A 23,697-nucleotide genomic window follows, 5' to 3' on the forward strand; every position below is an offset into this window, starting at 1 on the left:
GGCTCGAACTCACGGACCGCGAGATCGTGACCTGGCTGAAGTCGGACACTTAACCGACTGCGCCACCCAGGCGCCCCATCCACATTTTTTTTATGAAGCATAGGTGATTATTACTTATCCCTAGAATGAGATATGGTTCCATATCAATTCTATTTCTATCTTTTCATGCTTTTTTATGTAGACATAAACCCTGAGAAATTTGTTCTTATAAATAGATGGGAATAGAAGTTTTTGCTAGAATGGTATCACACTCAGTTCTTTCAGCTTCCTTCTAATTATACAATAAGTCATGACTTATCAAAGTTATTTTTCATGATGAGCTGACAACTTGAGTACATTTGCCTTCAATTTTGTTGAAAGCAAAGAACTGAAAATAATTTATCTGGCCACATTAGAGTCATTCACTTTCTCAACGCTAGCACCACATTCTGACTTTTTCCTTTGTTCTGTACCCTGGAGGTTTTTCTACCTGAGGCCAGTGCACCACAAGAAAACTGAAAAGCAAGAGCAGCAACTTTCTCTCCTAACTGGAAGCTGGGGAGTTGTGAAAGCGCGGGTGAAATGAGAATCCACACAGATGGATGCGGATTTCCTTAGTCATATCAGGGCCCACAGAACTCTTAGAAAGTCTTCTGTATCCTAGGGGCAGGTATATACCAATTTCAAGACACTGATGGGAGCTCTACTCATTCATTCCACAAATATTCACTGGGCACCCGCAACATACAGCTGCCAGCACCTTCTGGAGTCTGGTAAGGCACTATGTTTCCCCCCAACCCAAACAACTGCATACTGACCAGGTAACGAATAGCGACCGTGCACCTAACTGCATGCCAGAGCCCGAGCTAAACCCAAAGGAACAACAGAGGACGCAGATGGATTCTCCCGAATGCTATAAGCATAAAAAAAGCCTTTCTTCCAGATTCACTTTCTGTATTCAGTATTTACATACATTTGAGTTCTACCAAGCAAAGACCAATCACCAGAGTCCATTATATTCTCCTTTCTAACCCCAACATTCATCATCTATTGGCACTGCTTAAAGTCTAGAGCACAATTTTGTTTCTAAGCTATGAATGCGGGTAAACCATATCCTGAATAGTGACTGCATTCTTAAGTAATTTTTAATCATTGACAAAAATGGAGTTACTCTCCTCTATCAAGAGAAAAGTACTAGTCCCGAGGACTAACCACTCACACTTCTCAAGAAAACAAAGTCAACCACCCGTGAAAAGAGACAACATAAAAATGCACCTTTCCTAGGGTGGAAATTTCCATCAACTAGATATTTTGTTAGGGGCCACTATGCCATTTAATTTGGAAAATTAAAAACATTTTCAGTTCCCAAGTTCAATGACCAAATGTTTCTTATCAAGAAAAGAACCTCTCCACCCAACCACACAGCTACAGTTGATAATTACCAAAAGAAATTTCACAAAGGCCCTTTGTAAAGAATGATCCTCGTGTAACTAGTCCATTTTTATTGCCTTTTTGTTGTTTTTAAAAATTAAGATACCTACACAAGATGAGAAATATATTTTACATGTAAATTTAGTTAATAGAGAATATATAATTAGAATTTCTTCTCTACTATCGATGATGTATTTGCAGTTACAGCCACTATTTCACACCATCAAGCCGTGAAGGCAGCTTTGAAAAGGACCATCTGTGACAAAATGGAACAAACATGAAAGCTGAACTCTTTACTTTCAACCGCACAACAGCTGAACCAAAAGAACCACTAGGGATACAATGCATTGTGTATTAACACCATAATAAGGTATTATTAAAATCCAAATGAGGAAAAATACTAAGATTCCATCTAGATCAAAATATTCTACACCTAAAAACTTTCCAAAACTTTAGCAAGCCCTGCTTAACTTAGATAGTCCTTTATCTGACCTCAAAATATGCTACAAAGTTATCATCAAAAGATATAGATTGTGCAGGGGTGCCTAGGGGGCTCAGTCGGTTGAGCATCCAACTTCAGCTCAGGTCATACTCGCACGGTTTGTGGGTTCGAGCCCCACATTGCGCTTTGTGCCAACAGGGCAGAGCCTGCTTCAGATTCTCTGTCTCCCTCTTCCTCTGCCCCTCCCTTGCTTGCACGCTCTCAAACATTAAAAAAAAAGTTTCATAATAAAGATATAGATTGTGCAGTAAGTGTATAAAGGATACTATAGATTCTAAATAGGTAGGAGACAGTCTGAATTTTGGGTAAAGCTAGAAAATATCAGTCTCAGATTTAGGTTAATTATGAATTTAGCATCAGTCATCAAAAATGGGAAATTGGCATCAAGTACCTCGAGGAGATGAACTGAGGACACAAGGTCACATACATAGTAGTCCTTCCAAAAATGCTTAACATGAATCTGACCATGAAGAAATAATAACATAAATCTAAGCTAAAAGACGTCATGCAAAATAACTAGCCTGGTCTTTTAAAAAATGTCATTGAATAAAAAAAAAAAAAAAGTGTTGACAAACTTTCCTAGATTAAATTCTACCAATTGATATCGAGTATCTACTATCTGGAAAGCAGTAAAGTGTGAGGACTAAGGGTTTAGACTTCAGCATAAATCAACTTAAATTCTAGCTCCAAATTCTATCTTCACCAAATGGAAAAGACATTTAACCATGCTATAACTCAGTTTCCACTCTATAAAGGATAAGAGTGCCTTCTTCACAAGATTGTGGAGTTAAATGGGTTAATCTATAAAGGCCTGGGCACACTTAGTAAGCACTCAGTAAAGGTCAATGGTGATAGTGATGTGGCAAAGAGCCATCAGATGCTGGGAGGCAGGGAACAGAGAAACAGGGACACCCTTACTGACTTACAGCTCAAGAAAAAGTAACCCGCGATTCAAAGACAGCGTGATACAAGCACTTTGGCTGGTGAAAGGCTCCCGAGTGCAAAGAAAGGGAACACCTAGGAAAAGCATTCAACCCAGGTGTTTAGGGTCATGGAGGGCTTCCCAGAAGAGGTGACAGCTAGTCACTCCAGGATGAGAGGACAGCATGTACAAAGTGCCAGAAGTTAAAAAGAACGGACCAGGAGCTGAGAGTAGAGGACTGTGCCCAGGATACAGAATGCTGGAGGTCGAAGAGGCGGCAGAGAAGGAACAACGGAGACTACCGAGCAGTTTTTAGCATAGGCACATCTGCATTTCGCAGACTGTGCCATGTTGCAAAGTGGAGAAACGGGTTGAGAGGGGGCAAGACTGGAAAGGCAAGACCAGCTAGGCGGTGGATGGCTGTTAGGGTTTTCCAGACAAGAAATGGTGGTGCTAGACCCAGGTAAGGGCAGCAGAGAAGGGAGGTCAGGATCTTGGGGTGGAGACCATGAGGAAGAAGGGCAGGGGTGGGGACTGAGCCTAGTCCCTGGAGGGGCAGCTGGATGGCCTGTTGTGCCAGTCACCGAGGAAGGAAGCATAGCCCATGGGCAGTTTTAGGGGTGGAAAGAGTGGATTCAGTCTGGGTCAGAGTCAATGGGAAGGATTTCAATGGAGCGTGCTCGACTCTTCCAGGTTGGCAGAAGACCAGGCTCGTTCTTGAGAGAGAGAAAACAAATGCATTCTTCATTCCCCAAAATAGAACACCTAAACCAAACAGATTTAATCTTGCTCTTATCTAGGCTCCAATTGCAAAAGCTGTTAAAAAAAAAAAAAAAAAAAAAAAAAAAAAGGAGGCATTCCTGTCCATCTCACACATTCCATGGTATAACTCATTCTGTATAAACAGATTTTTTAGGAGGGATATTTGCAGCTCCCAACAGGTCCACTAAATGTAAAACTTTAAATTCCCCTGCCTGGAAAGTTAGCAATGTTAGCCAGATATTCTTACTTAACCTCAAAATGTTACTTTACTGAAGAAAGCAATCCTGAACTCTCACTTCCTGGGTTATAAAGCATATAACCCCCCACTTACACCCTCCAAAATAAAATTGCCAGCACCAACACTAACCATGTATGTGCATGTGTCTGGACAAAAATACATATATTGATATTTATAAATCATTAGATTCAATCTTGGCTTATGAAGTCTCAATTATCCATCCAACCAAAAGCTGGACTTCTCGTAAACACAAAATCACACTATGCACACAATTAATGTCTATGTGGACAATAGCTGTAAGTAATAGTGAGTGTTCTACACACTTTCCTGAAGGTATACTGCGGTGGTCTGTGCGTCAGCCATCAGACAACCTGCCTTAGCTCATTTCCTCATGAAAAAAGACTGCAGATTTCCCCCACTGTCCATTCTCTCCTCCCCTTTAGGGGCAAAAGCCTCAGAGTTACTTACATCGTTACTACAGTCTCTATTTCCAAACCTCCTTGGTAGTAAAGTAGGCCTACGACTCAAGGTCCAGGACTTGGGCGGTGAGGGGAAGTGATGTGTGCAACCCCAAGGTCATGCCCATAAAGGGAACTGCTGGTCCTCCACTTCCTCTTTCCCACAGACTAACAAAGATGCAGGAGTGGTGAGCAGTCTTCAGCCGGCACACAAGCAGAATAACCTGCGCAATGGAAGAACAAGCTAGAAGGAGCCTGTGTCTCTAATGGATTCACGAGAACCTTACTGTTTAAGCCACTATTATTTTGATCTTTATTAAAAACAGCCAAACCAGTATCTTAATTCACCTCTGTTCCATTAAAGTCTACAATTATGCTGAGTTTCTTCAGCTGAGGAGTCTTGGAGCATTTTCACTTCTTTAGCATGACTGCCCACATCTCCACACCCCACACAGCTTACAACCAATACTTAGGCTGGAATCTTCAAGCAGCACAAGAGGTATGGTCAACAGCAGCCCTCTCCACGTGGTCACATATTAAACCTGCTCTTGAATTTGTTGCTAGAGTATTTAAAGAGCCCATTTATAGGACTTTCAGTCTATCTGACATAACCTTGGTGCTCTACACGATGATGACATCTTAAACTGAGCATCAGGACTTGCCTACCTTGATCTTCTTTCCCTCCAGGAATGATGACCAGCTGTACTGAGTGCTCTATACTTTTCTCTTTGGTGCCGGTGGTAGGCAGATGCTTCCATCCCCACCCCCCACAGGGGTCTATATCCCAATATCCGAAACCCATGCATACGTTACCTTACATGGCCAAAGAGCCCTTTGCAGAGGAGATTAAGTTAAGGATCTTGAGATGGGAAGGTGAGCCTGGGTCGCCCAGGTAAACCCAATTTCATCACTAAGGATTCTCACGAAGAGCGAGACTGGAGGGTCAGCTGTAACCAAGAAGGATTCATGACAGCAAAAAATAGACGTAACAACTGAAGCGGCAGCTGGAGTGCTGCCGTTGCTGGAAGGGGGCCACGAGCCAAGGAATATAGGCAGCCCCCCAGTAGCCCAAAAAGCCAAGGACTGGATACTCTTCTAGAGCCTCCAGAAAGAACGCAGCCCCTGCCAACATCTTGACTTTAGTCCAGTGAGACCTACTTCAGACTTCTGACCTCCAGAGCAAGAATAAACTTATGTTCTTTCAAGCCACAAAATCTGTAGTGATTTGCTTCAGTAGCAAGAAGAAAGAAGTGCAGGGTCCTTACATGTGCCACTAGGTATTAGAAGAACTCAGTCGAAGTTTAGGGTAGCATTTGTTCAGACCTGAAAAGCTAGACTGGAATAAGTGGTTTAAATAACACACAGTATTAACAGTATTAATATACAATGGTTTTCCCATTTTACTGTACTAGCAAAAGGTAGCTCTCCTTGTCCCCTCCTGGGGGGACAGTCACAGAAGTTGAAATATGAGCAGGGTAGCAGGTATGAGCAAATGTCATAGCTAGATCAGAGGATTAGCACTACTCACTACTGAATGAATCGACCTCAGGATGAATCTGGATCCCATTTTTACCAACTGTTATTGTCCTAAAGGACGAAAGTTTGCTAGTAAAATAGCATTTGGCGCATTCTGCAAAGTCAGAAGAATTATTACTACGCAAAAGCGCTAACCACGCACGTGATTTCACTGGTGTTCTTTCAGTCAAATCTCCATCACTAGATAGAATTTGAGTTCATGCAGGTGTTGGATACAGAAAGGCAACAATCGTCTAGTGGGGTTGTGTGCTTTACCCAGGAGGAGTGATTAACTGACCCGGTTTGATTTACCCAAGGCCTCTTCACTTAGTTTTGATCAACGGGGTTCACAGTCTGATACAAAGGTGGCTAGATGGTCAGATTACCACTGCGTCCTGCTTCTGGCCACCACCAACTGCTGTGATGGTTAGAGACCGCAGCTCTGAAGTCTCCAGAGCCGGAGTTTCCTGTGAGAGCACTTACCCATTCCAAAGGCAAGTCCTCAGCTATGCCCCAGCGCACCCTTTAGCCCACGGTTAATCTACAGGTGACTGCAGAAGGCTCATTTCAAGAACACATTCTCAAGTATGGCCTGCTTCCGCTGCCAGGACTTCATAAAATCATAGACCCACAATTGTAATGTAAACTCCTGGCCCGAATTTACTTCCCCTCCTTCCTCCTGACCAGAACCCAATGAATGTTGTTTAATATCCAAAATAGTTAAGATCCACGTAACAGGACTCCTTTTGTTTCAAAAACTAAATTACTCCTTTGTAATACAACAGGATATCACATTCAAGAGAACACACATTGCCTCCTGTGCTACACTGCACAGGACAGAAGAGCTATCTCCTCCAAGCAGAGGCTTGGTTCTAAAGACTTTTCTGCTTCACTGTTTCAACCTGGTAGCCTTTATAACTCCATTGAGAAAGTTTTCCCCACCCGTGGCTTAAATCTTCTGCCTAGAAGACCAGATGTAAATTTTTCTTCAGCCTTCTGAGTTAGGGCACTCTAAATAAGCATTTCAACTCCTAGAGAATGCTCTATCTATTCCAAATGTTGGGAGAAGAGTGGACAGCATACAGAATAGCCTGTTGTCTCAGTAATGATTTTTATTAAAGTTTTTAACACTTAAGGTTCAGTATGCATTCGCCTGTATACAACACATTCATTTCCTGGAATATACACAGGACAGACATGCTGAGAACTTCCATTTCGGTCTTGCTCGTTTCACATTATGGATTCCTAACATGTAGGAACTACAGCTTTTCTCTCATTTTTTAAGAGCTGAATCAGCTGCTATTTGGCAAAGTTCAAAACACGTAGAAATAAAAGTCACCGAACACCATGTCTCACCCATGATCTTAAATTTCTTCTATTTAAGAATTTAGCATTCAGTTTCAACAGGTGACAACAAGATTTCAGGTTTGTATTATTTACGATTCGCAGGTTTTTTTCCTCCCTCTGTGTTTTAGTCTGGGTGGCCTGCCATAACAAAATACCATAGGATGGGTGCCTTAAAGTTTATGTCTTCCTGCAGCAAGAAGTAAGAGATCACGGTACCAATGTGACCCAGTTCTGGTCCCTCTTTCCCTGGCTCACACAAGGCCACCTTCTCCATGTGTGCTTGCGGCCCAGAGTAGAGCACAAACTCTGACGTCTCTTCTAAGGGCTAATCCCGTCATGAGGCCCCCACCCTCATGACTGTATCAAAACCTACTGATCAGCCCCCAAAGGCCCCCGTGTCTAAATACCATCAAGTTGGGGGTTAGAGTTTCAACATGGGAAGTGGGAAAGGGGGAGCATTCCAGCCTGCAGCGTTGTCCTTTTAGGGACAATTTTTATCCGCCTTAGAAGTAGTTCACAGCTACAGCTTCTTCATTAAATAAGCAGAGACCGAACACCTGCTTGGTCCCTGGCCCAGACTACACGCGAGGTGCTCAAGAGTAACTAAACAATTCCTGGCATCAACCGTGCCAGTACTCACAGGTTCCAGTTGTAAATACCCTGTTGCGTTGACTCCCTGGGGCAGCGGCCACGCTCAGACCTCCCATCTAGAGAAGCACAGAGAACTGACAGCCTCCAGCTGCCACAAGGTCCACCACGGGAGGCTGTGCTTCTGCTGGGCTGCTGACAGCCGGGGCCCGAGCACGCAGAGGGCCCAAAGTCAGGCCTTTTCCTGCCCATCTCGGGGCTCCTCCAACAGGCAGCTCTGCACAGGGAGGCCTCCAAAGGACCCTGGCAAGACCTTCTCAGGACCTCACTGCCGTCTCGAGCTCCACCACGGCCACGCTCCGTTCAAGGGAGTCAAACCGGCAGCACGCTCTGAAGGTTCTCTTTCTTCTCTTCCCTCCCCCTTAGCCTTCACAGACACTTCCCTAACTCTTTTGTGTGCCTAATCCCAATTTGGCATCTGCTTCTCAGAGGACTCAAAAAAAAACAAAAAAACAAAAAAACACCCAAACAACCAAAAAACAAAAATCATGCCCACGGAGGAACTTTAAAAAACAAAAAACAAAACAAAACAAAAAAGAAAACAAAGCCTGTGTAGCTCCCAAGTAACCTATTCATCTAACTGCAGACGAACACCATCCGATTTTGTTTCGAGACTAAATGTTATATGCAAAACCCAGCATCTCGAGTGAATATATAAAATACATAAAAAGATATTCAGTGGAGACAAGCAGCTAAAACAAGAAGTGATAGAACGAATAAAAACCTGATTCTTCTTAAATCCAAACTAAGGCAAAACTGAGAACTGCTCGCTTTAATGGAATAAATGGAACATACAGCTACTGAGCATTCATCCTGCACCAGGTGCTGTACAAGGTACCACGGAAGATACAAGGACAGACACGGGCTAGGCTCCCTGCCCTCAACCATATGGCCTGTAGTCCTTTCATTTACTCAGAATTCTTGCTTTATCCATTTTACAATCTCCTTATACTTTTTGTGCACACACGTGAAGGATTTTTCTCTGCGAGGTGGGGAAAAAGACTTCGAGTCTTTTTAAGGCCTTTCTGAGGAAATAATTTGGTCTTCAGAAGTAAACACCGTTGTATCTCCCATCCATAGTCTCAGACACCCCTCCCCTTAGGCCTTCAAAGGAAAAAGTCAAGACATTTTATCACTGAATCTTACGTCCTTTCATGGTCTTCTACACAGATACCACCCTTTTTTTTAATTTTTTTTTTTTAATTTTTTTTTCAACGTTTATTTATTTTTGGGACAGAGAGAGACAGAGCATGAACAGGGGAGGGGCAGAGAGAGAGGGAGACACAGAATCGGAAACAGCCTCCAGGCTCTGAGCCATCAGCCCAGAGCCCGATGCGGGGCTCGAACTCACGGACTGTGAGATCGTGACCTGGTTGAAGTCGGACACTCAACCGACTGCGCCACCCAGGCGCCCCTTTAATTTTTTTTTTTAATGTTTATTTTTGAGAGCGAGAGAGACAGAGAGCAGGGGAGGGGCCAAGAGCAAGGGGGACACAGAATCCGAGGCAGGCTCCAGACTCTGAGCTGTCAGCACAGGGCCCAACATGGGGCTCGAACTCATGAACGGTGAGATCATGACCTGAAACGAAGTCAGCTGCCCAACCGACTGAGCCATCCAGGTGTCCCAATACCACCCCATATTTCTGAATTAAGAAATGGGCTTAGGGCATTTGAGTCAACTGACAGAGACTGAGGTGAAAAAAGAAAACATTAAACTGTGTTAGAATTTTGTGTGTGTGCTGCAAAACGTACAAAACAAAGCATGTAAAGGAAATATGTACCTTAAAGAATAACTATAGGGGCGCCTGGGTGGCGCAGTCGGTTAAGCGTCCGACTTCAGCCAGGTCACGATCTCGCGGTCCGTGAGTTCGAGCCCCGCGTCAGGCTCTGGGCTGATGGCTCAGAGCCTGGAGCCTGTTTCCGATTCTGTGTCTCCCTCTCTCTCTGCCCCTCCCCCGTTCATGCTCTGTCTCTCTCTGTCCCAAAAATAAATAAACGTTGAAAAAAAAAAAAAAAAAGAACAACTATAAGGCAAACACCATGTGCATGCCATTCAAGTTATGAAGTAGAGTATCACTGAAACTTTTAAAGCCTTTTCCTCCTTCCCTCCACTCTCCCAGAGCAGAGTTTCTCAACCTCAGCACCATCAACACGTTGAGCCATATAATGTGCTTAGCCAGTGTATGAGTGAAACCCCTGGCCTCAACCCACTAGATACCAGTACCATCACCCTCCGTCGTGGCCACCAAAAAGGTCTCCAGCCATTGCCATGGATCCCCTGGAGGGCAGAAATCACTCACCGCTGAGAACCGCTGCCCTAATATGTAACCACATCTGCAATTTTGCTTTTATTTTTCTGAAACATTTACTATTGAGAGCATGCGTGAGCGGGGGAGGTGCAGAAAGTGGGGGAGAGAGGATCTGAAGCAGATCCTGCGCTGACGGCAGCGAGCCCAAAGTGGGGCTCAAAGGCATGTGGGATCAAGACCTGGGCCGAAGTCGGATGCTCAACCGACTGAGCCACCCAGGTGCCCTGATTTTGCTTTTCTTTATAGTTTATCTACGAATGTAGGGCATCCTACAAGAACGTGTTGCTTAGCTTTGCAGTTTCTGAACCTTGTAGAAATGAAATCAAACTGCATGTGTTTTCCTGTGACTTGCTTTTGCATTCAAATTATGTTTGTAAAATGTATTGTGAATTGTATAGCTGTGGTTCATGCACATGTTTTTGGATCGGTTTTTGCTGCGGTATAGCATACTAGGAAATTAGAATTCCATAATTAATCTAGTCTGTTACTGACGGACATTTCTAATATTGTGTTTTTGTGAATATTTCTCCTACGGACATTCCGCGCATAGGTCATCTTATAATTACACAATTTCTCTGAGATATATATACCTGGGAGTAGATTTGCCCGCATCGTTCAATATGCTGGCACTCAACTTTATTTCCTTCCAAAGTGGTTGTACAAACCTACACTCCCACCAGCAGTGGAGAACATTCCCATTGCTCCATGTGCTTGCCAACACTTCATTTATATTTTCATGACATTTGGAACTGCAAAAACATACATTGCTTACCGTGTAAATGCCAACTCTACAAATGGCAAATGAGATCTGGATACATTCAGACATTCTCCACGAGATTAAGAATAAGAAATTACAACTAAATGTTTGTCCCACAGAACTGACTTCTGCCCCCCTTGACTTGCTTCCCTCTGTAGAGAATATCTGCTGTGTTCTGACGTCTGCTTTAAGAGCAAGTGGCTCAATTTTTTTTTTTTTTTTCCCCTCTGCCTGCTTTTTCTAGGCCAGCTCAAGTAAGACCGGAGCAATAGTGTGGCACAGTGCTTGATCATGGGACTATAAAGCAGATCCGGCAGTAGTGGTAACAATTCAATTCAGTACCATCTGAGAAACGGGATTAGTTGTTACGGCTTAATTTCATTTCTTTTAAATCCTGCTCAAATATCCAATTTTTAAGTCTTTGACTGCTAGTAGTTTTATAAGCACTTATTTAGTTCAGTTCTTAGCAGATCATAAAGGTCTACAATCCTTCTAGAAAAAAGTAATCTTTGTAGAAAGGAAAGCCTCATAGTTAAATATGGAACATTTCACAAAGGGGCTACATTTAGAGAAGATGGAGGTCCTTAGTCTCTGAGTATCAATGGAGCACTCTTCAGAATTCATGACTTCTCCCAAATCAAATTCAGATTCCTAAAACTCATGCCCACTCACAAAACTACGCATACCAAACATGAGTATGAATTTAACTGGGGAAATCGTTTTTGCACATTAAGTTGATCATCAAAATAACCCTAACTCTATACAGTCCAACATTATTTTTATGGTTTACTGTCAAGTAAGGGCTTCTCCATAAACATTTATAATGCCACAATCTAAGCCACAGCTGTATCTGCTATGTCAAGGAAGCAGAGATACAGGATCCCAACTCCCTTGGCAGCAAAAATGCTTTTAAAGATGTATTCCTTCTGAAGGCCAAGAAGTCCTATCAGACTGATTCTGCATAAGTCTAATAGTCTTCAGAGAAGTCTTCAGATATCTGGAAGAAACTAAACTCTATGATTAAATTAGGAAAAGATCAAAAGCCAAAGGCTATACACATGGACATCCAAATAAAAATTACAACGATAGAAAAAGCAAACTTAGAAGATGATTTGTTGGGTGAAGTTCTTAAACTCAATCTAAACTTTCAGAAAGTTCCATTCACTGGTGCTATGTTCAAAACAAATGACTGATGATTTAGTCTTAGGGAATTTTCATTAAGGTATCATCATCATTATCAACACTACTGGATTTATTTTGAATGAAATGCGTTACTGAAAGTACCCCAGAGCAATGCCACCTACAGGCCCCCCTTGGAGCCAAGACACAGGAACGTTCATTACCTTGTCCAATATTCACACTTCCCTTCCACCTTTGTAAATTACACCAATTTGTACTTTGTACAAATGGACTTAACAATCCTCTCAGTAAGCTGGAAAGGTTATTTTCCCCCAAGTGACAAATATCTTATGTCATTTGGAATAAAAAAATCTATTTTCCAGCCGTCCCTCGAGCTAGGGATAGCTACGTAACTAAGTTCTCCATAGCAAGGCTTGAGTAAAGGATGCAAAAAGGGAACAGACTCTAAGAGGGACGCTTCTGGCTCTTCTGCCTTTCTGAGCTCTTTTTCCACCCTGTAGAAACACGAGATTCACTGTAGCTCCGGCGACTACCTTAGATTATGAGGGCACCCAGAGAATGACAGGCATGTGACGAGTGAGCCTGGGGACAGGGGTGACAGTGGATTTCCACACCACCCTCCTCTAGACTCTGTACAGGACATAGAAATCAACCTTGAACTTGCTTCAAGACCGTGGTGTATCTCTCAGCCTCCTAATCCTAACTGCTACACAACAATATTTTTAAGAAGTAGATGTCCCCAGTGCCATAAAGGAGTCCTAGCATTTGTCATTTGAGTAACTCTTTAAAAGCTTTATCTTTGAAAAGTGAAGACATTTGTTGTTACTTAAAATCTACTTTATTTATACTCCTTCACATTCCCAAAACATACAACTACTATTATTGGGATTGCCAAAATTATTACCCTGAAACTCCTGAACGTGTGTTTTCTTCTGACTAGCCTTATTATCTCATTCTCTCCAACCCTTACCCATACTGCCTCAGACCAAGGAGCAGGACCACCATCCCACTCAATCTAGATGCACTCTACAGTATTTTTCTTGTGAATGGCGTCTCTCTTCCAATTACAGGAAGTCAGAAAACAAAGGTTTAAAAGCATAACCCAACTTCCTTTGGCCGTGGTACAAGAACCAGGAATATACGTAAAATGATTAGTTCATATTCTCTCCCTGTACAGATACTCTATTTGTAAGAACTCATTTTATTTTAATGGTAAACCCATGGGACATCATACGTAGTTAGGAGTGAAAACAGAAATAATTATTTCCAATTAAAGAATGAAGCTCTACCCTAGATCAACTCTGACCCAGTAGCCTCCAAATCAGCATTCATAAATCCACAGGCAGACTTGCCTAAGAACTAAAGAATGTTATTTCACGAACCATAACCTTCTCATCTTTGCTGTCTCATCAGACAAAAGTGCAAAAGAGATGCTGTCAAAACCCAAGTCACAGATTGGTTCAAATCTGTTAAGATAGGTCTATAGAAAAACATGGGTAGTCCAGAAGAAAAAGAACACTCAATTTGAAATAGGATTACTTACAGTTTACTGTTGTTTTCCCTAAGATATTTCAAAGGTGAGCATGAAAATAAAGAAGAAAAAAAAAATCTTCAACAAGACGGCAGAAAGTAAGTTATTTACTGCAACAGTCCGAAAAGGATTTCAAGGTCTAACAAATTCCAGTTCCAAAGGGTGTAAAAACACACTATTCCTCTTTTACTAAAAGCTATTTTAACAGTTTGCTGTGTTACATAATCCTTCATCCTGATGAAAGATGATGGTCGTGTTGCCTTATTTTCTCCTCCGTAATTCTGTGTGTGAGCAGAATAAGGAAGGTTAATCTAGCTGAGCCAATGCCACAGAGTACTAGGAGTAATATACTGGAACTGGGACAGAAAGAAAGGAGGAAGGAGAGCAGTTAATACCCCTTCAGATGAGGCCCACACCTGGCTCATCTCTTGCCAAAGAAAGCGAAGATCAGCACGTTCTCTTGACAGCCTCCCAAAACAAATGCGCTGGAGGCAAAGACGCAAGAGTCGGGGAGATGTGGACAGAGAAGACCCGTTCTAGTGCATTCCAAGATGCATGGGAGCGCCAAGGTGCTGAGTGGGCGCAATCCTGCCTCAGCAAAGGCCAGGTCAGTCCATATGCTTCAGACTGACAGACTCCAGACTGACAGAGACAATCCCCTGGGAATGCACTTACTTCAGAACTCCCTATTTCCTTCTGCGAGTGTGGTCACTGATAACATTAACAGTGAATTTTTTTTAACAACTCCCTTAGTACGCGTTGAAGGTTGCTTTCAGCAAATGGGGACTATCTTTTAGAAAGGCATAGAGGTGTATTTACAAAATAAAATGAAGTTTTGCTTACAAAACGTGGAGGATTTTGTTCCTCAGCATCTATTTTATAACTTCTTCAGTCTAGTGAAAGAGAGGGTGATAATGCCTGGCAAGAAGCATTTGCCTCTAAAGCAAAGCTAGCAAAATTGACCTCTCCACATTTCTACAAGGTTTTCAGGTATAAAAGTGCCACCATCATCCTTTGGCCCAGGTCATGATCTCACAGTTTGAGAGTTTGAGCCCCGCAGTGGGCTTGCTGTTGTCAAAGGCAGATTCTGCTTCGGATCCTCTGTCTCCCTCTCTCTGCCCCACCCCACCCTGCTTGCACGCATGCGTGCCCACCCACCCACCCACACACACTCTCTCTCTCTCTCTCTCTCAAAAAATATTTTTAAAAAACGGGGAGGGGGCGCACCTGTGGGCCTCAGTCACTTAAGCATCTGACTCTGGCTCAAGGTCTTGATCTCACTGTTAATGGGTTCCAGCCCCTCATTAGGCTCTGTGCTAACAGCTCAGAGTCTGGAACCTGCTTCAGATTCTGTGTCTCCCAATCTCTCTGCCCCTCCCCCACTCACCCTCTCTCAAAGATAAATAAAACATTTTTTTTTCATTTTAATAAACGAAAAGGAATCATGGCCCTCACCCACTAAAAATAAATAAAAATAATCACGCATGATTTTTCTGTGAAATTCAGTCACAAAGATTTGAAAAGCTATAGCAGAAATAACCCCAGGTGGACATAGTCATCTAGCAGAAATCATCTAGCCCAAGCAGAAAATCGTCCTATCAAAGTTTATAGATTTCATCACCACAACGTTTTAGCCAAACTTCTGTAAATAGCACTAAAAGTCACGGGTAACAACCACATAAAAGCAAATTTTGGCTCAACGGTGAAGGTAAGAACAATTCTGAAAATTCTAACGAGTATGAAAAGAGGGAACAGATGCCCTTCTAATTTACCAAATTAAAATTAATACCACTTAACCTTGGAGAGTTTATTCCTTCACTTTTTAGGAGGCCGTGGGGAGAAATTCAATCCAAAACACAAAAAATGAACAGGAACACAAACAGTTGCTCAGCATCAATAATGTGACAGGCATTGCTAGGTAAATATTAGATCCACAAAGATTAATGAGACCAAACACTGGCATCAATGGTCTTCTAATGCAGGAGAGAGTAATTTAACAGACCTGAGACGGACAATAGCAATACAAGTGTGTTCATCATCATAAGAGGTATTTACGAAGGGCTTTAGGGAGGAGACACAGTAGGATCACTGAACCCCTTAAAGACTCTCTAGAGGGGGAAACCTCCTTAACAGAGTTATAAAAGATTCCGAATTAGCTCGGTGAAAGGGAGGCACAGGAGACCATTCCAGATGAAAGTGACATGAGCAAAATCATGAAATATCACAGGATGGGCAATCATTTGAGGTATATGCTTTAAACATCCTATTTCTAAATAATCACTCTCCAATCTGTTATTGATACTTCTTGACTGTCTACATACTACCAAAAATTCATAATATGCAAAAACATCCTCCTTTTAAGATTTATCTCTAACTCCCTGCCAGAAGAAGTTCCATTTGTCAAGGATAAAGCAGTCTGTCACATTATAAAGCCTGCTCTGCCTCTACACCCCTACAGATGAAAAGGCTCAAAACCAAGGTTACCCCAGCCGATTAAACTAGACAGCAGTCCATCCTTAAGCTGGCCAACCATGGTATGGCCCAGCAGGGAGAACTAGACTAGACCAATCGTTCGTGCTCTCCAAAACCTGAGTGAAAAAATACCAAGATGAAGCAGTTAGCAGAGGGAAGTGAAGCTGAGAGAATCCAAAAAGCAGAGCCATTAAGTAACTTCAGGACCATGAAGAACCAGAGAGACCTAAATTTATAAGGAAGCCAAAAGTATGAATACAAAGAAGCTACACAGACAAGAGATATACAAAGCAGAGAACAACCCTATTAGTAATCTCAAGCAGTAGACCTGGAGAGATACAGGTATGTAAAGAATATTTGAAGACAGCTACAGAGAAGTTGGTTTTGGAGTGAAAAAAAAAAAAAATTCTATTCTCCAGCTTCTTTTGCAGCTCCGTATGGCAACGTGACCAAGTTCTGGTCAATGAGATACAATCAGAAAGTCTTAAGGCTCCAGAGGGAGGTACACTCTTCCACACTTTCTCCATCCTGCAGCCTGGAATGCAGAAGTGATGGCAGGAGCTCTGGCAGCACCATGAACTAGGAACTTGAAGTCCATACACAGTGAGCAGCAGCATCGTAGGGCCCTAATGACTTGCGGACTTGCCTGAGAAAAAAGAAACATCCACCTGTTGAAGCCCCTACTTTTGAAACAACTCCAATCTTAACTGGTAAGTTGTTGAGACTGTATTCGCAACAAGGAAGAGTAGCCCCTTATGACAGTTAAATGGAAGTGTGATGCATTCCAGTTTACACTAGTATTTTCCTCGATGTAGACAGGGCAACAGCAGTTCATAGGTGACAGAAGTAGGATTTGAACCCAAACCTTTTGGACTTGAGAGCCCACACTCTTAATCGTTAAGAACAAACGAATGCAGGGGCGCCTAGGTGGCTCAGTCAGTTAAGCGTCCGACTTCAGCTCAGGTCATGATCTCACGGTTCATGAGCTCCAGCCCCGTATCAGGCTCTGTGCTGACAGCTCAGAGCCTGGAGCCTGTTTTGGATTCTGTGCCTCCCTCTCTCTCTGCCCCTCCCCCACTCGAGCTCTGTCTCCATCTCTCAAAAATAAACATTAAAAAAAAAAGATTAAAAAAAAGAAAGAACATATGAATGCAAATGAAGTCAAACTGAGAAAAGCAGGTTCACAAGTATTTTATGGTTTAAGTATTCTATCAGAGCCAATTCTAAAAAGCTGAATGCAGTACCACTTACCGACCACAGATAACACTTGTGACAGATCTCCATGACCCTCTAGCCTACCTAGACATAAAGGCTTTTCCCAGCACAAGATCTCTACTCTCAATACCCAGGGAAAAGGTCCATGGCCACTGGAAACCCAACATGGGCACCAGTCCCTTGTGCACGGCAGAAACCTGCCAAATTCTGATTTGTAAGGAGTGGGAATAGATTTCTAAGAACATACAGGATTCTGGGGAGAACTGCAGCGTATTTTTTTAAGGTGGTAAGAAGTCCTTCTTATCAATTTTATTCAAAGGTATTGTCCACATACAATGGCAACTGGAAGAGCTGAGCCTTAATATTTCAACTCCCCAGGCTACTGATCCCCCCGGGATGTTTCACTGCTACAGCACAGTAATAATGATCCTTTAGAAAAGCTCAGGTTTTTAGAAGACCAAGTTGAAGGCAGTGTATGTGGCATTAATACTCATTGCATAAATACATATTTGTACAGAGCACCAACTCTGTGCTCAGCAGTGTCCTCTGTGCTGGAGGCTAAAGCAGTCCACAGAACACGCGCTCTCGTGGGATCTACACTCCAGTGGCCGTGCCTCCAAAAGCAAATATATCAAGCTAGAGGGGAAGTGTTATGAAGGGAAGAGTAGAATGTGCAAGGGAGAGTGGACTTCGGGGCATCACTATTTTTGAGAGCAGATGTGGTAGTTCTAACAATATTCTGGGCGAAATAAGGGATGACAAAAGCTTTCAACAACTTCGCTTTGAAAATCCCTGGTGTAGACAGACAATACCCTACCATGAAAAGTCACAGCATCAGACACTCAATAGTCCCCAGAGGCTTATTAAGCAGCAGTTCAGGGAGCCATTAGGAGTACAGATTTGGGGATAGGCTTCTTGCAATCAAATCCCAGCCATACAGCTTACTGTTTGTGGGACCCTGGACAAGTTACTTAACTGCTCTTACTTCAGAGGATACCAGGAGGATAAAAGGAGTTATAAAAGGAAACTTTGTAAGCCCCAAATCTGTGTTTGCTTAATTTTTTAATGTTTATTTTTGAGAGAGAGAGAGACAGACAGACAGACAGTGTGAGCAAGGGAGGGGCAGAGAAAGAGAGAGGGGGACAGAGAATCCGAAGCAGGCTCCAGGCTCTGAGCTGTCAGCACAGAGCCCGATGCGGGGCTCGAACTCACAAACCGTGAGATCATGACCCGAGCCAAACCCAGACACTCAACCGACTGAGCCACCCAGGCGCCCCTGTGTTTGATTTTTAAATGGAGGATCTACTGTGCTCCAGACACACAAGTTCCTCTATGCATCTGCACTATGGGGCCCCAGACATGGAAGCCCAGGAGATGCACTTGGCCATCAGCTTCTAAGGACACCCTGGATCCAGGCCTGGTTTCAGTCTCCTGGTGTCTCTTCCTGCTTGTCTTCACATTCTAGGACTCGGAATTCTTATTGCCAACGTGGCCACCCAGGACGCCAACTCAAGATTTTCCAAAGGAAGAAACGTTCCAAGGCCAGAGGGCTTAGCTCCCAGCACGGCCCCCACAGACCCGGCACCAGAGGCAAAAAACAAAAACAAAAACACCATTCATTTCGGCCAGCCCCCATACTGTTGTTCCACGAGGCAATTTCCATCTATGCGAAAACAGAAGACGTTTTGGTGTACATTAGGTTAAATTTTAGTCGTCGATTATCGCATTTTGGAATTCAGTATTAACATGTTATGGTATTTTGTAATGACAGGCGACAATGCGTTGCACAACTAGACACTTGGGAACATTAAAGTCATAAGGAAAAATACATTTCAAATACGTGGATTTATCCTCCATTCCTACTTTCCCCTTCTTTTTTGGACATAACCGAGTATCATCTTTCAGCACTGTCCTGCTGCAGCCAGAGATTCGGTCTTTGAACTTATTTTAAGCCTCTACCTTGAACATGATGCTTATCTTGTCAAATGTATATGTCAAACTGTCAAAATACGCAAGTGGTCAAGCCCTTTTACCCAGTCAATACCTCATAGTAACTTATAAACATGACTGTACTGCCCAGAAACAGGAGAATGTGGTCCAACCACTCAAGGAGTCAAAATGCTTATTAGTTTATGAATTAGACCACCTAGACTTTGTTTTTCTGATTGTGGAAAGGGAAGAAAGTGAGCTGTGAGCTTTGAGTTTAGACAGACCTGTGTTTAAATAATTCAGGGCATGACCTTAGAAAACTCGCATGCTCTCAACTTTAATAACTGGCCCTCAGACACGAGAAAGGAATACTAATACTACTAACCTTATTGGATCAAGTTAACAAGCATCAGGTGCTTGGCAAAGACCAGACATATCTTCAAACTCACCAAAGCCCAGGCCAAGTGGTCCACATCTGCAGCTGGACAGTGTCCCTAACAGGTCCCCCAGACCCCTCTTGCCTCTTTAATCCAGTCCCCATGCTGCAGCCAACACAAGATTTCAACATGCAAATCAGGTTCTATGCTTCTGGCTTAAAACCACTTATTCGTTTTAAGAGTAATCTTAAATGAAACTCAACTCCCTAGTATAACCTCCTGGCCCCACAGGATCCTGTCCAGCTTCCCTCTGGGATCTGGCTTCAAGACCAGTTTCTTTGGGCCACTCTCCGGCATCGGATACCCCCAAATTCATGACTTCTATGGACATACCACTTTCTTACATTTGCTGAAAAACAATGATCCCAATTAAGGTGCTTGGGGAATCACCTGGGATTTTCTGTGAAGTCTCAGGGCTACTTCCTGTGCCCAGCTCAGGTGGCCAGAAGCTACCTACTTTTGGTCCCCAGACACTCAACCTATTTGCCACCCACCCCCCCCCCGCCCACACACACAAGGACACTAACTTTTTCTGTCTTGTAGGTTTTAACCCTGCTCCAGCTTCATTGTTCCCGAAAGTCTGGCTGCTGGTGGCACAAGCCCTCTCTCCTTACTGTTCGCATCCTTACACATCCTTACAGGGCAACTGACGTGTTAAAAACAAAAACAAAAATCTCATAAGACAAGTTTGCCTACTCCCTCCCCTGGTTTCTGAGTGTGTGGATAAGCAAGCCTCTTAGGCCCCTATCTTCTGCCCCTGGGAGGGCTGATCTCCCTCTAACTCCACTGTTTGCTCTTAGGCCAGAAGACAGAATCACCACCACAAATAGGGTGGGCTACAGACCCCTGCAAGCTACTCCTTTCAGGGCAGTAACTGTCATTTCTGAGGGCAGAGTTCCTAGGCAAGGGTTCCTTTAAGACGGTTAATAATGTCTAGTAAAGGCAAATGAAAACCTACTACTGAAATCATATGGAGCCACACAATTTAAAACCATGACTGCAAAGGACATTAAGACACTACTATGTTCTGGGTGTTTTGCACTGTCATCTCAGTCTTCACAACTAGAGCAATGGGAATATTTCTAGGCCCATCAGATGAAACACAGAATTAGTTACAAGCTCATGGCTGCTAAGGGACGGAACTTAGATTTCCACCTCGGTCTGATTGTAAACCAGTGGTTTTCAAACTATACCCCCAACAAGGTTCCAAAGAGGCAGCTGGATATTCAAGAAGTATTTTGTGAAGAGAACTGAATTTTTATTAGAGACTGAAATGAAGAAAAACCTACTCAAATGTACTGTACATGAACTTTTACAGTTCACACCCCATCACCCATCCCCGTGCTGCCAGAGTAATGGGGTTTTGGAGGGGTGGGTCAAGTCTCAGAACAAAACCTATATTCTTCCTTCTCGCGGAAGATTTAAGATGAAATTACTTTAATATCTATAAATAGGACTCCATTAAATCCTATTTTCCCTTAATATCACAAAAAATAAATGCAATACCAAATGAACTTGGAAGATGACCCTTCAGTTCTCATCTATCTAAATGGATCTAAGTTAAAATCATCTAAATCTAAATTCAGTTTTGTGTTTATCAAAAACAGCTTCATTGTCCTGATCTACTCTAAGTAAATATAAACAAGGATGTTTATAAAAATCACGTATAATGAAACATCATTTCTTTTATATATCTGAGTTCTGTATAAAACTGGAAAGAAAGAATTCCATCGTTTAAGTGAAAAGAAACCTCTGAAATCCTCAACACCACAATGATTTTTAAATAACTCATGGTAAAGCAGAGAGATGGTCTCACATTAGGACCAACCGGTAAGTAGGGGAAAAGGTGAAAGAAATCTTGAGTCTACTTTCTCACTCAATGCAAGAACCCCTTCTATAATGTCCTGAACAGGTAGGAAGCAGCTTCTGCTTTGGCTTTGCCTATTCATGGCAAGAGTAAACCTTTCAAGAAAGTTCCTCACCCTGAACCAATACCGGACTTCCTATAAACTCTGACCCTATTATAGTCTGCCTCTGAAGATGCACAGGAAACAGTTTACATCCTTCAAGTAAAGGAAGCCACTGATCATATGGTCTCCATCCAAAGGTATCCCGCAAGTACAAAAACCAAAATTCTGATGCCAATGAAAAACTATCATGAAATACTACCTCTCTTCAAGGAGGTAAATAAATCTTACTCTACAAGCCCAGACACAGGCAAACTATTATCTATGGGCTGAATCTGGCCCACTGCCTGTTTTTAAAAATAAAAGTTTAGTGGGTGATGGGCACTGAGGAGGGCACCTGCTGGGATGAGCACTGGGTGTTGTATGGAAACCAATTTGACAATAAATTTCATATTAAAAATAAATAAGTAGATAAATAAATAAAACTTTATTGGATCACAGCCACATCCAACTATTTATGTGTTATCTCTGGCTGTTTTAGTGCTACCATAGCAGAGTTGAATAGTGAAGACACAGACTGTATAGCTTGCAAAGCCTAAAATATTTATTAGCTGGCCCTTACCAGAAAAAGGTTGTCCACACTGTTCTACCCCACCAACCAGAGCTTTCCCCACAAGCGAAGAACTGTAGTATATAGCTGATGTTATAGGCTATAGATAGTTCAATAGATACAGTTATCCCTGTGGTACCTATGATGCCCAAGTACCTACCAAACAATAAGTCTCAATAAGCCTTTGAGTGAGGAATGTTAGATAGGAGGGGAGAGGTTGGTAGGAAAGAAGCATAGGGTTTTTCTTCTCCCAAAACTAATGTGACATGTATCCTTGAAGGAATCTTTTTTAAATGTTCATTTTTGAGGCCCGGCAGGGAGCCGGGGGGGGGGGGGGAGGGGGGGAGGTGTGGGTGGGCAGAGGATCTAAAGCAGTCTCCTGACAGAGGCAAGCAAGCCGGATGCGGGGCTCAAACTCACTAACCACACGATCATGACCCAAGCCAAAGTGGGACATTCAACTGACTGAGCCCCCCAGGTGTTCCCTTCATGGAATATTTTAAAACATAACAGAACCTTTTCTTATTGTAGCTCAGTATCTGAATACAGGGCTGTGCACCTGCATTCAAAACCAGGATGTGAAGTCACTGCTCCATTTCAAGCAAATGGACACTGAATAAAATGTTGTTTTGTAAAAGACCATGTTGATTTTGAATACCTAGGAAAAAGCTACCCACACCCACCCTTAGAATATTCATTTGTTGCTGCTGTTTTAATATCACTCACCGCAATATAAAAAGCAATTGGGATAAATAACCTTTATTAAGCAATTAAGAAAAACTCAGCACTCTGGATTCAGGAAATGGAAGAGAATTGCTTTAAAACAGACGAGATGAGCACAGAGTGTTCCATGTAAGTGATGCATCACTAAATTCTACTCCTGAAACCACTATTATACTGTCTGTTAACTAACTAGAAGTAAAAATTTGAAACCAAGAAAAGTAGCATAAAACAGAGAGAATCAAACCATCAATGAGCCTGTGAGATCTTGATGCTTCATCTCCATCATTTCTTCATAATCATCCATTTTTGTTGTTTTCAAGATCTTTGAATAAAGAATTAAAATATGCATCACTTCCTACACAACTCTAATTTTGACTTTTTTAGCAACTTGTTTCATTACACTTGTGTCCTCCTATGGAACAAAGAATCTAATTTGAAGAGTTTTAAAATTAGCAACTGAAGATCTATTCTTGACATAGTAAAATTTTTCTTTTGACTCCAAGTCAGGTTTTTTTTTTCAACAATTTAAGAAGAATATTAACCTCACATAATTATGATAAAACTATAAGCACTAAGGAATGGAAAATATTCACCTGAGTGCTTCCAAAGATAACCAAAAGAGTTAGGCGTTCTCCCCAAATCAAGACATATTTGGGGAAAACTAAAATATCACTAGCACAAGAATCTATTGGCTCCACATTGAGGCTACAGAAAAATGTCAGCCTGAGTCCACAGAAATAGAGAAAAGTTCCACCTCAGGCTCAAGAAGCGATCCTGCCGACAGGCCATGGTCAGGTCAGTAGGAGCCCTGAAAAACTCGGGAAATGCAAAGGAAACCCAGGAATGATTAAACAATCCAATGTAA

General features: G+C 42.5%; 1 protein-coding gene across 6 annotated transcripts in view; it reads right to left on the minus strand.

The window, feature by feature from the left end:
* Positions 1-23,697, minus strand: part of ARL15 (ARF like GTPase 15) — a 412,891-nt gene that overhangs the window by 372,210 nt on the left and 16,984 nt on the right. For 5 of the 6 annotated variants that reach the window (XM_086678726.1, XM_086678733.1, XM_086678716.1 and 2 more), the window contains exon 2: positions 23,077-23,154. The exons of the other annotated variant lie outside the window; for it this stretch is intronic. In XM_086678726.1, coding sequence (XP_086534852.1) covers positions 23,077-23,154 — 78 coding nt within the window. The remainder of the gene's footprint in view (positions 1-23,076; positions 23,155-23,697) is intronic. 6 annotated transcript variants of the gene reach the window in all.

The sequence above is a fragment of the Puma concolor genome, chromosome A1 (assembly GCF_028749965.1).
Source record: "Puma concolor isolate L17-30 chromosome A1, mPumCon1.1.hap2, whole genome shotgun sequence".
NCBI lineage: Eukaryota > Metazoa > Chordata > Mammalia > Carnivora > Felidae > Puma > Puma concolor.